A 14263-nucleotide genomic window follows, 5' to 3' on the forward strand; every position below is an offset into this window, starting at 1 on the left:
TGTTGTTTTAATTTAAATATCTTTCTATCCACAATAAACTGCTCTTATTCATTTTCAATGGGTCCTGTGTCTTATCATAAATTTTTCTTGAATGTTAAATAACTTCATATTATTATGTAAAAGATTTATAATAATAGTTGTAAGAAGTATGTTTACCTTCTTGGCAGGGTTGAATGTAAACAAATCTTTTTACAAAACGATAATAATAATAAAAAAAAAAACAATTACTCGAATGCAGGATAACGTCACAAACTTACCGTGTAATACGAGAGTAAACCAGCATTCTCGTCCAGCACAAACCAGCGATACTGCCACCCCTTCATCACATTTGTCCATTTACTTAGAGACCCCTCCATCATTATTAACACCAAAATTAACTTAAAAATTCATGAAAACTAAAGACGAAGAATTTTTTTCAGCGGCTGGCGAGCCACCGCAGGAATCCATACGAATGACATTGACAGCTGTGATGACGGCTCATTTATCGGTGACTGTTGATTGTTGTCAATAATTGACAAGTGGCAACTGCATGAGATAAGCTCGAGAAACGTCAAATTAATTGGTTGTTTTTATCGCATTTTTTTTTTGAATTTGTAATGTACACCCGTTTTCTTTGAAGCTACTACAATAGTAATATTGTACTTTGGGGTATACTTCCTTGGGGAGATCCTTGGTAGAGCCCTTTAATTTTGCGAGTCTTAGGAAACTACATATATCAAAAGGTATTACATTACTTGCGGGAGCCATGAAATCTAGTCTAGTCTTATGTGTCATGTTGGGTCTTAAGGGACACAACCGAATTAGGCAGGCACGCCCGGAGAATAACCTCTCCCACTTTAAACCAGAGTGAAATTGCGGCTCTGCCGCAAGAGGCTCTCACAACAACAACAAGGGGCTTCGCTCAAATTTAAATGCCGTTCATTTCCACCTTGAAACGGCGAAGCCGGCGCTGCCCTTTTTTTGACCGAAACACAGATATCCTCTCTGGCCTCATCATCTTCACATCTTACCATGTACCCGGGGTATAATCTGGAACATTCCTTTATACCACGGGCGTTTAGGTCAGGGAGGATATCTGTTCTCGACGCCTGAGTATTCTTGAAGGCAGGACCTATCCATCATCTGGCTGCGCGTAGACTGCGACGACTATCCGCGAATCCGCATCCGCATGCCTATATATGTCCCATAGCGGACGCAGAGACTGACCGGCTCATTGAGCACATCCTAATGGCTACAGATACCGAGTTGGAGCACATCCCCACAGCAGAGATCGTGTTTCTTGGCGATTTTAACGCCCACAACATCGAACGGCTATCAAGCAGGGGGATCTGTGCACGAGATTCTTCGCCTTAGCTTATTATAATCTGGTTATTGCGCCAACGCGAATCCCAGACGTGGTAGATCATACACCTCCTCTGGGTTCGTCGGACCACTGCCTGATCTGGAGCATTGTGCCGATCACGTGCCTAAAACGGCCCTCCTTTTTGGTTACCGCCATGTGTGGCACTATAGGTCAGCAGGGTGAGATGACATGCGGTATTTTTTTGCATCCTACTAACACTCTTTCGAGACATTATTATTCCGATATTAGGCGTGGCATTATGGGAAGTGTCCTCGAAGAGGGGTGATACGACAAATGGGCTTTTTTAGTGGTGAACGCGCAAACTTGAAGCAATAGGATGATCAGAAAGCTGTGAAAACTATTATCGTTAAGAACAAAACAAATCAAAATTAATGTCAACGTTTCTGATACGATAACGACAGTGACAGCTCTTGAGAGCGATCAAGCGTCCGAAATTCATCAGTCGGTTGAAGTTTAGGCTTTAAGCGCGTTTAGGCTATGACTGTCGGGTTGGGAATTCCAATTGATTCTGTAAACTCGTTTAACAGGTCTAAATTTAGCTTAAAATGTTCTAGTCGCCTTCTACTTCAATGGTCAAATAGTCCTAAATATCTTGGAATCGTTAATGCATTAGAATATGTTGTACTTTGTAAAGATGCGAGGAGTAAACTTTTGAAAATTTCTTTCAGACCGAAACCCATTTTTCCTAGAGAGCAGAAATTAGCTTATTTAAAGGCAAACATTATTTCAATATTCAACAGCAAATTCCTTAAAATCCATGGTTCTCTGTCAGGTAAAATTGATTAAATCGTTATCACCATGTTGTTAAGAATGCGCCTTGGACATACAAATTGATCAGCCCAACTTGCAAAGTTTTATTTAATATACAATTCTTTATGTGAATGTCATATATGATTATGGAGATGTTGACCACATATTATTTTCCTGCCATGTTATAAACGAACTTCTTTTTTGAGACGGTTTAATAACGTGTTCCTTTCCCTACATTATTCATTATAAGAACTCCTCTTTATTCTTATAATACTTTCCATATATAGTAGGTTTGGTATGTTTCTAAATATAACAATAATATTATATACTTGTACATAATCTAGATTTTTTTTGGAAATAATTCTATTTCATTTAATAAATATTTTATAATTTATACAGCGTGGCGCTATAGTGGCGACACTAAATGAACACACGGGTAGAGCAATCTAACCTTAATTGTAAAAAAATAATTCTAAAATGTAAGTATATAATTGAAATTTTCAAACAAACAAATTGTATATTTTGGAAACAAAACTTTAATTATCCTTACGTGGTCGCATAAGACGACACAAAGTAGGTGTCAGTGCCTACGCTAGCGCGCGGCTGATAGATTTCTTACAGGTGTTCCGAAATTATATTATGGATGATTTATTTAGGTGAATTATGTATTTTATTTTTTAAATATTTTTTTAATGATAACGGTTAAGTATGTCTACCCGTGTGTTTATTTAATGTCACTGTCTGTCGATGTATACTGAATTAATTAAAATTTTAAGTTAGAAATAAAACAAAAAATATTCATTAGGTATATCTTTTATATACAGCTCGATTATCACTTTCTCTAGAAAAAGTTACGACATACATACATAACATCACGTCGTTATAATTTAGTAATACTAACACTATCTATTTACAAACGTCAGTCGCAGCTGAACTAAAATTAAATACGTCTTCTTAACTCCCTTCCATGCTTCGTTTTACTGTACCCGGATGTTATTGATACTTGGCTACTCTCTTGGTCTAAGCTTAGACCAGAAATATCAACAAACAATGGCACATTTTCTGATCCATCTGCTTCTATATCACTCTTATCTTTCCTAAAGTCTTCTGGGGTGCCATCACCTTCGATTGCCAATTTTTCTATGTCCTTACTTAGTGAGTTATTCTCTGCTGCCTCAACAAAAGCATTCGAAAGTTCTCCGTTTAATTTGTTGACACTGCCTGACGATATGTCGTACATGAATATTTCTCTCTCTTCCTTAGGGTCTTCACTTCTGAAATGTTTACAAAATATGTGAATTTTATAAAATTTTAGTAATTTTTAATACATAATATACATAAAACAGGTTAATTACTACTAACGGTAATAACACAATGATCCTATAAAATAATTACATTTAATCGATATATGTTTTATGCCACGTGATGTGAATACGTGTTTGTCATTGTTCGTAAAAACATGCAGATTAACAGCCGCTCTCAATTTACAATTGCTAGTTTATGATTGTTTAGAACAGAGCTCTCTGTTAGTTACTCTGAGCAAATTCATTTTGCTAGGCGCTACTATCGTCTATACACGGGCCCATAAAATATCAAGCAAAATATAAGACCATCTGTATTGAGTGTCAGTATGACGAGCGCCATGTGATGTGAGCGGTGTATCGTATCGTAATACAATAACTGTTATATAGGCAGATGATACTACTCTGCATTAGGTGGCACGTCAGCTCGTTCCATCACGCAAATATAGATTCGTAGTTATCAAAGGAGAAAGATTACTAACTTTTACTTGTAAAGTCCACCTGGGTGGGACAGTTCTCCTTTTATCTTTAAAGCTGACCAAAAGCAACCATTTCAGCTTGTAGATCTCAAACGGATCCCCGAATTGATGACTTTGTGTTAACTGTTAAGTGTTCTGACAGACACAGACGTATATATGTGGCATAAATATGAAGGATCTTTGTATACTACGAAATCTTAAAAAAGTTTCGGCAAAATACGAGCCGGCTCAAAAATATATATATCTATTGTAAGTATTAGTTGCTGCCCCGTAGGGCAACTCTGATAAAACATTTATAGTTTTTACTATGACTAAATATAAGAGCATATTTCTTATTAAGTTGTAATGTAAGATGTTGTATTTAATTTCAGGTTCATAATATATGATAAAAATCTAACGGGAATATTATATATTTACTTACTCAGTTACCAGAAGAACAACTGATTGCTGATCTGTGACTGTCTTCTTTTCAACATCCAACCATTTCTTAAAGTTATCTCTCGAAGGTTGGTTTAAAAGTTTGTGTAAACTGTCACCAGCAATAAATTTAATTCCTCTTAGACCATCTCGTGTTGCTCTTTCTTCTCGGGTGTGATCCTTACTTAGATTTTCCGTTTCTACTGGTGCTAATACGACTACAGACGTCACTTTCCTACCCTTAACAATATCGGGAATAGGGAACTGATTTCCACTAACTTTAAGTGGTAAATACCGGTTATATTTCTTATCATTCAAAGCTACTGGATCTACTTGAGTCGCATCTTCTTTAACGTAGTCACTCGCAATTTTTTGTCCTTCTGCCGAGTGTGGATCAAAATGTACCACTTTCATTTCAACATCTTTGTTCTCAGGCAGCTCGGCATATGTTTCCACATTTTCAGATGCTGATAAGTCTTGGTCGTCACTGTCAGAATCCTCATCTATTCGCGATTCGATTTGATCTCCATTTGGGGCAACAACTATTGGTTTGTGTTCACTTGCGGCTATTTGTTGACCACCACCTGCACTGAAGAAATTAGCGAGTTGGTCGGGCGGTAACGACTCTAAAGGTGTTTCGCCAACTTTATCGTAGTCAAGCACGCTGATATCAGCATTATCCAAAATACCTGAAGATAACAACTGTTGACGTAGATCATCTGGCACTTCATCGGGAAGTTCAATCGTCGGCTTTTTCTTTTCGTCTCTTTTTGGTGCAGGGGTTGTGCTAATTGAATTTGCTGTTGATGAAGATATGTATTTTGGAGTTGGTTTGATTTCTACGGTTCTGGCAGTAGACTGATAATAAGGAGATGCAGGTGTGCTAGTGACATAATTAGATTGTGGTCTCGACCTCTCTTGGACATATTGTGTCTGTGGCGAATTAGATTGCTGCTGACTGTATTGATTCTCATACTGATTATTTTGATACTGTTGGTGTTGTTGCTGTGCATGTGCTAGCTGATTTTGGAGCCGATTAATTTCTTCTTGTTGCTTGCGAACATTCTGAGCTAACTGTTGTCTTACTTGTTCTTGTTCAGCATCAACGTATTGCTGCTGAGATTCACTACGTGTCTGTTGTTCTTGTTGAGATTGTTGTTGCTGTTGTAAGCGAGCCTGTTGCTGGTGCTGTTGTAATTGAGCTTGTTGTTGCTGTTGATGTTGTATGTTAGCGTCGTGTTGACGTTGTTGTAATTGCGCTTGCTGATGTTGTTGCTGAAGGTGAGCCTCGTGTTGACGCTGTTGTGTCTGAGCTTCTTGCTGTTGTTGTTCTATACGAATCTGTTGTTGCAACTGTTGCTGTGAAAATTGTAGTTGAGGTTGACTAGGATTGGTTGATGCTTGAAAACCAGAAAATCCACTATAATTAGGTTGTGCAGTTGGGTCACTGACTGTTATATGTTGTTCGTATTTTGATACGGCAGGTACAAGTTCACCGTTCTGTGGAATAAATTGAGATATGTGCTGTTGATGTAGATTGTCTTGGTTTAACGGCCTTTCTGATGATTGAAAACCAGATTGTTGAGGTGGAGATGATGGCTGAGGATGGAAACTAAACAAGGGAGGTGAAGATGGTTGAGGAAGAAATTGTGTTTGAGGGATTGGAGATGGAGATGGTGATACTACATTGTGCGCTGAAAAGGAATTTTGATTATGATCAGGATTTGAAGGTCTTGGGACATTTTGGGGGCCCTGGTGAAAACTGAATTGTTGTTGTGGCTGACGGTTGAACGGAGGCCGGTTGTTGTCAATTTGTGGAGGCGACGGCTTGAGATTAAAGAATGTAGGCCTTGTTGGCGCAGCACCAAATGTGACTCTGTTTGATGAATCAAAGTGTTGAGAAGGTCGTTGCAGTGGCAACTGCTGGTTGTACGGGATAAGGGAGTGAGGACGATCATTAAATATAATTGGATTGGAATTTTGATTACTAGCCTTAGCACCAAGATTAAATGTTTGAGTTTGTTTTGCTGGTAGTAATTGTTGCTTGGATGGCTCAACATTGTCAGTAGTTATAGTGTGATAATTTTCTTGAAGATATTTAGCTTCATCAAAATATGGTTGAGGTTGAGAATGTATTGGCCTTTGTGGCCCGGAGTGGAAAGTAGTTCGAGAAGGACTATTAAAATGTTGTCTTTGTGAGAACTGATTGTTAGATCTGGTATGGAATGAAGGTGGGCTGTTAGGTCTAGAAAGCGTAGGTAGAATTGGACCTATTGGGCCAGGTATTGGTGGTCCAGTATTGGAATAGTGGTTATTAGATGTAGGTGGAGTATTTGAAAAAACGGCGCGGTTTGGGGATGTTTGGGGTCCAAAAGTGTTTTGCCTGTGTGTTGGTGTTTCTGATTTAAATTGTACAATCGGTGGCCTTTGCCGGGGCAACGTATTTTCATGGTTTAAATAGGGCTGCTGGAAACGATTTTGGTTTCCTTGAACAGGTTGATAGGTTTGAGAGGAACTTTGTACTATTCTTTGCGAATGGTCTTGATATTGGGAATTCGATGATATTGATCGTTCCAAAGGTATTTGAGTGGGTTGCGAATTTGGTAGAGCAATAGCTGGTCTAGGAGCAGTTTCTTCATGGCCTTCAGTCGGACTTTCTTCTCGTCTATTATAAGTATAATGACGGCCTTCATTACCAAAAGTTACTTTTACGTTACTGTCCGTGTGGTATATTTCAGACTCCGGTTTTATAATTGCTCGAAGTGTTGTTGTTTGAGGAGGCACATAATATGGTTCTGGTGTTACTGTTACGTAGTCGTGGTGGTCATCTTCGTCATTAGATGGAGGAGTTATAGCTGGTATTGGCTTTTCATAGATAACCTTATCATGAGAATGAGGATCTTTGCTGTATTTAACGTAAAATACTTGAACAGGCTCCTTTTTCTTTTTTTGAATAAGTGCGGGAGGTGGTGCAGGTAATGACTCATTTGATTCTTTGATGATAATTTCTATAATTGGTTCTGGGGCTTCTATGTAATGAGAATGTTCGTTACTGTACAGAGGAGCGGTTGGTAAGCTACCGTAAGGAGGTCCATAAGAACCTTCAGCACTTTGATCATTTATGTTCAATATTTTCGATTGAGCAATGTCGTTTTTATGAAGTACGGCATCGTCGTAATTGTCAAGTTTTGGATCATAAAGTGGATCCTTCTGTGAGTATTGTACGACTGGTTCCATTTGTACGGCATACGGAGGTAATCGGCCCCGTGGCGATCCATTAGATATTCTTCGGCTACTAGATATGGATCGAAAATGTGATACTCTTGAATGAGGAAGAACCAAGGAGTATTGCAGATTTTGCGGCGTTCTAATGTTATCTAGTTGTCTTTTCGGTTTCGTTTTCGTTGTCGAATTCTTCGCGTAGGATAAGCTGAGCACAGCCAAGGCTGTGACCTGAAAGGAAACAAGAAGGGATAAGTAAATATTGAATACAGTACAATGTGGAATGAAAATATTGAAAATCTTAGCCTACGAGCATAGCATACGTGACATGTGTATGTAAGATGCACAAGGTGAAAGTTTTTTCGAATGCTTACAAAATATATTTACTCTAGTCTGTGGGCTTGTTAGTAATAATTTGTCGTGTTAGTTAGGCAGTTGGTTATTAATTTTGATAATTTATCGTTTTATTTAAGTGAACATAACTAATTAAGAGGATTCATATGGCACAACAGAAATGCAATTTAGTTTCATATTTTATATAAATGAGAGCGCGGTGGCACTGAGAATTCCAGCGAAGTTATATTTTTATTGGATTTTTATTTGCTTAAAAATTATTAGGTTTTTGTTTTTTTTTTTAAATAATGCTTTAGTGTTTTGGCATACGAAATTAAAATACAAACATATTCAGAAATTTGTTTCACCATAAAAAAATACAGTAAATTTAAAAATCCTGCTTCAGTGTTTAGTACACGTTAACTAGTTTTGAAAAAAAATATATTTTTTTCATACCATACCTTTTTCATAGAAAACATTTGAAGTTTTAAAATTGGAACAATTTTCGTTTAATGTCCTATAGAGTCCTTGAATATATAATATATGTTGTAGATACTAATTAAGTGTTGCAGTTGTATTAAATTAATTACATACTAGTTCCTCGCACTGACCTCGCTTTGCCTGATTTCTATACTATTAAATATAAAATCTATTTTTAACAGTGAAGTGTTGTAAACCATAATTAGATACGATGATTTACTTAGTATTATATGAAATTTACCCACACCATTCTCTTGGTAACATAATGACTAAAATCGGTCGAATATTTTTTATGGAAGAGTAATTTATTAGTGGAAGGTTCCTTTGCACAGGATGCCACGACGGCGCCTATTTATGCCGTGAAGCAGTCATGTGTAAACATTACTGTGTTTTGGTCTGAAGGTCGCCGTAGCTTGTGATTTTACTGGGCAAATGAGACTTAACATCTTACGTTTTTTCAAGAACCCTGAGCGGCACTGCATTGTAATGGGCAGGGCATATCATCAATTATCAATCATCAGCTAAACGTCCTGCCCGTCTCGTCCCTTATTGTCATAAAAAAAGGACAAACGAGCGTGTGTCAAGTGATCAACGCTGCCCACATTCTCCTGCAAATACAGAGGAATCACAGGAGCGTTGCCGGATAGTTAAGAAGTTGTAGGTACGGTAAGGTTTTTTCTGGTTACCTGAACTATGTCATATCGCAAGAAAACTCATTCAAAGTATTATAATATGTGTGTTATTCATTATGAACAAAGATACAAACATATCTCTCCTATTTAAAATATTCAAATTCAAACATTTATTCAGGATTTTATATAGAAATCTACCACTCATTCTTAAATTTACGCCTCAAACCTGAGAAGAACGATCGCAAACAACTCAGTGGGCTTTTTCTTTTTCTTCCGAAAATTTAAATCGCCTGAAAATAGCCTGAAGGTGCATGGTGGTTTCATTAGGAGGGTGATTTATTGTGTTATACAATTCTTTTGAATTTCGTAACACATTTTTTTTGTACATTTTCTGGAATCATGTTGTAAAAGCACTGTAATGTTATCATGTTGTAAAAGCACTGTAGTGTAGGTAAGGGTGTAACTATGATAATTTACATTCGTACCAATATTTAATTTTTTTTTGCGTAGTACTTAATTTTTAAAAGTATTTATTTGAGATACTGTAATAGTTATTTATGCAACTGTTGTGTAATAAGGGATATTAAAACACGAATGTGGGTTTGATAATAGTATCACATGAGTGTTTTAATACCTAATTATCAACAGTTGCATACAAGACTTTATCTACACCCATAATATGAATCCTCTATAAAAGATTCTGAAACAGTTAGCTTACTGCTAGCATTAAAAAAGCCAGTCTTAGTAACCATAATAACATCCAAACGAGTGTTATTAAGAAAACGGATGATATAATGTAGTACTGAATTTCATTACAACACTCGTTTGGATGATGTAATGGTTAGTAGGACATTGGGTGTTTTAATGTTGGCAATAAGCTAACTGTTTTAGAATCTTTAATAGAGGACTAAAAGCATGGGTTTCGTAAAAAAAATATTCCGACTTCAAAAAGGATACTTCTTACTTATTACTAACGCGATCACATGTACTTGGCTCTAAAAACGGAGAAATATAGACACAACAATAACGTGTAGCGATATCTGTGTTTAGAATGGTATCAAGTTAAGCCGCGTTTTCACTAGGGGACATGTCGCAGAGACATATCGCTCGACATTCACGTTGTCTCTGCAAAAGTTGTGGGACAATGCTCAAAATCCCGCGACTTATGACTCGTTCACATTGGCCAGTCGTGATCAGTATGTCGCCCGACACACAAAGCGACACACGTTCTCACCACTCAAAGGATGTCCGGCGACTGTTGAGTGTCGAAGGACACGTCACATGAAGGTCGCGCGCCTCTACGCGACGCTCGCAAAGCATCGACTAGCGACAAATCGCGCGACCCGTAAATGTCCCAAGCGACGCGACGTTGGGCGACATCGCGCGGGACACGTGAATTTCGTGTCGAGCGACAGAGTCGCGGGACAAATGTCCCCTAGTGAAAACGTGGCTTTACAGAGACTAAAAGCTCTATGAAGCGAGATAATAAGTTTGTTTGTAGTAAAACACATTAGTCATCTCACAATCTATCCAATATTTCATCTTTATCTATTTCATAATGTGAAAGTTTCCAATAATAATAAGAGCGATCTTTCGTTACTTCACTTGAGTTGATATTACGAGGTCAATAACACTATTATTGTAGTCTCGGCCGATCTTTGTTTTGTATTAACATGAAACCTCAAACTTATTTAAAATTCTTAGAAAATATTATACTTCCACAAATTAATATTGAAAACAAAATTTATGAACGATGCGCGCGGCGACCTCTCGCGTTGCGTGCGAGCGCTCTTCCACTGAGCCAACCGTTCGATTGACATAAATTTTTGTCTATATTTTTGTTCAACTCTCAGCGTAAAGTTCATAAATCTTGTTATTATGTTTTTGTTCAACTCAGTTCACTCAGCGCTCGGACGGAACAAGAGACACCCCTTGAGACATAAGATATCAGGTGTCATTTGCCCAGTAATTTCACTAGCTACGGCGCCCTTCAGACCGAACCACAATAATGCTTACACATTACTGCTTTACGGCAGAAATAGGCGCCGTTGTGGTACCCATAATCTAGCTCGCATCCTGTGCGAAGGTACGGACTACAATATATATTGTAATGCTAGATTCAGTAATTGCATTTTTGCTGTTCCATAACATCCACGCGGGTAACATCGCGGGCAGCTAGCTAGCTATCTGATAACATTATTATCTCACAGACATTCACACTCCGCTGCAAAAACAAAGTTTGCATAACCTCTGGCACCTTACAAGAGAAATGTATCCGTGGGCTTAAGCAAAATTCAATCATATGTTCAGCTATGAAAGAGTCAAACTTGATTATACCTTATTCGCCTATACATTCACATTTTGTAGGTAAAGGATTTTAAACATTATTGATAATTGTTTAAAAGTGATTTGGTTGCTATTCTATTTAAGGCATAATGATGAAATGAGAATTTAATTAATCATTATCATTATCATCATTTCAATCGGAATACGTCCACTGCGGGACAAAGGCCTCCCCCAAACATCTCCACGATGATCGGTCATGCGCTGCCCTCACCCGACCTATTCCGGCGATCTTCACGAGATCGTCGGTCCATCTTGTGGGGGGCCTACCAACACTACGTCTTCCGGTACGTGGTAGCCATTCGAGGAATTTATTGCCCAAACGGTCACCTGCCGTCGAGCTATGTGCCCCGCCCACATACCTCATTATATATCTTTTTTTTTTATTATGCTTTCAATTATTACGCAGTTATCCACAGCTTTATTAATGAACTAGGAAATTTCTCGTGTGTTACACAAATTAAATTTGAAAACAAAATTTATGAACGATGCGGGACTCTAATCCGCAACCTCTCGCATTCCTTTCGAGCGCTCTTGTTCAATTCAACCCACAGATTGTGGCTTCATCTTAAAAAAATCTTGAAATTAAATTTGTGCAATTAATCCCATAAGTTTATTATTAGTTAAAAAAAAAGCGAATTGTTTCTCGTATGTTCTAGGTTGCTGTTCAAATAATATCTTCTTATAGTTTAGTTATGTAGCTTTCGTCACGAATATTGAAGATTATCTCAAGCCATTCTCAGATTTAACAATTCTGAATATTTTTTTCTTGCCCGTAAACGCGGGTGAGTAATATATCAGTAAGTAATGGACAATTACTGCAGCTACGACTAAAATCATGAATAGAAAACTTGAAAATCATATTCTCGATTATGTCATCCTCCAAAACGAATCCAAATTAATAAAATTTTGGAAATTGACTGGGTAGTAATTATTCTGATTCCGACTCTTGATTTTCCGCTTATGCTGTCAGATTTGTATTTAAGCCATGCATCATAAAGCCTTTTAAAGTTGTTATTGAAGTAATCTATCACTAACAAATAAAAATACGGGTTGCACTCCGGGAGTGCCGGCAGAAGTGAAAACTGGAACATTAACGTTGTGCATTTTTAAATATTTTGGCATGGTTAGGGAATAATACTAGCATTTATCTAGTTACATACAATATTCATTTATTGCGCTATCGTAAACAAAAATGACAATTTATATTACATAAAAAATTTAACACTTCAGAACTATTACAATTGTTTTACATTTTAAAGTTTATTTCTCAGAGAAATCAACTTTCATCCGTAATTTCAACGACTGTCTTACGAATTTTCGATCAGGCCACGTGTACTGACGCTAGTTAAACATTTTATACCCATCCCAAGAAAAGTGATCAACGCCGCTAAGGATGTTTTCTCTTCAACAAAAAATGATGCTAATATTTTATCTAAAATATGTGCAATATTTCGCTGACCACCCGGAACAATCCATCTAAGGCTCTATTATAACTTAAAAATTAAAACCTTACATACAAAAAATAAGTTCTTACAGATAAATATGTTACGTTTACGAACATAAATATTACTTAGTTTAATACTATAAATACATACATAATATTGTGGCGTAGAAAATATCTAAGTGCATTCAGAAATCCAATATGGCGGTATGCAACACACCTGTATTACAACATTAGTATCATCTTACAAATACATGAAATACACATTGTCACGGTTTTATTACTTTTGAAAGTATCTGGTGTTAATTTGGCAACCAAGGCTGTGTAAATATACCTACGTCTACTTATAAAATACATTGGGAAACGATATGTTACTTAAGATAATAATATAGAAACATAATGCAGACTCTTGACCTAATTAATGTTATAACTAATGTATTGTAAGCTATTACAATACTTAATTTATTGACAGTAACATGCATGTTTATTTAAGCATTTAAGAATTTTGTCGAAATGAAATTTGATATTTATTTCGACGCATTCCTCATTCGTTTACGAATTTGTTACAAAAAAAAAAGTAATAGCGCACCTAATATATTTATGAACCTATACAATTATTAAATCTAACAGTTAAAAAGCTTTCTAGCATAGATCTAGATTAAGATGATTTTAAGGACATTTTCTTGTGCAAGATGGTTACAGAAAATATCGGATGATATTGTTAATTAAATGCCCTTTTATTATTTAAAGTAGATATTAATTAAAACTATTGCAGTTCCGAGCAAATAGATAAATGAGTCGGGTCTGAGGTCAACTAAACATTGCATAAATAAGTACTTGCACATGATTAGCAGTAACAATAGTTAAATTTTTATCTTCATCTCGCGTATTTCCTTCTAATCCTCAACTCAATACTTCCGCAATTCATCAATCATTAATCGTGAATGTATATAAAAAATGTTTTACGCACTTTTCACACAGTTAAAAGTGAAGGTGATAATTGGCGGCAAAAGTTATTAGTATCTGTTAACAATAGTCTTCGCACAAAGTCTTCGTTCACTCCGGAAATAAGTCATTTTATAGTCCAATCTCACTGCTGAACTAATTATTTTGTGTATTATTTTCTACGTTTAAATATACATATTTGTGCAACTACTATTCCATTTTCCGGGTAATTAGATTTATGTTCAAGTTATTTTACCTAATTTGAATTAAATAAAATCCGGTCCTCAGAATGTAGCGATAGTACGATTTATTTCAAGTTCAGCAAGAAACAAGTAGAGATATGTTAAGGTTACTATTACTTATAATGCCATGTACACACTGAATAAAACTAGAGTTAATGTTATTTATTCCAATATTGTTTTTATAAGTTTTTATCGACCTTGCAATATTTGTGTATTCGTTTGTTTAGATCAAATCTTGCAAGCTTAACCAGAATTAGAACTATCTCTAGTCCTTTTTTTGGTTCAGTTTAGATGACAATGTATTCTTATAAT

At 36.5% G+C, this 14263-nt stretch overlaps 2 protein-coding genes across 4 annotated transcripts in view; both read right to left on the bottom strand.

Annotated features, from left to right (window-relative positions):
• Window positions 1–451, bottom strand: part of LOC126977932 (oxysterol-binding protein-related protein 9) — an 87983-nt gene extending 87532 nt beyond the window's left edge. For all 3 annotated transcript variants that reach the window (XR_007732454.1, XM_050826626.1, XM_050826625.1), the window contains exon 1: window positions 258–451. Coding sequence is in view for 2 of the 3 variants with exons in the window: in XM_050826626.1 (XP_050682583.1) it covers window positions 258–359 (102 nt within the window). In the remaining variant the exon portion in view is untranslated. The remainder of the gene's footprint in view (window positions 1–257) is intronic.
• Window positions 452–2910: 2459 nt separating this feature from the next.
• LOC126977916 (uncharacterized) overlaps window positions 2911–14263 on the bottom strand; it is a 35246-nt gene continuing 23893 nt past the window's right edge. Inside the window, exons 2-3 of the mRNA XM_050826604.1 lie at window positions 4315–7763; window positions 2911–3387 (exon numbers count right to left, since the gene is read on the bottom strand). Coding sequence (XP_050682561.1) covers window positions 3054–3387; window positions 4315–7763 — 3783 coding nt within the window. The 3' untranslated portion in view covers window positions 2911–3053. The remainder of the gene's footprint in view (window positions 3388–4314; window positions 7764–14263) is intronic.

Source organism: Leptidea sinapis, chromosome 46 (assembly GCF_905404315.1).
Source record: "Leptidea sinapis chromosome 46, ilLepSina1.1, whole genome shotgun sequence".
In the NCBI taxonomy this organism is placed as follows: Eukaryota; Metazoa; Arthropoda; class Insecta; order Lepidoptera; family Pieridae; genus Leptidea; species Leptidea sinapis.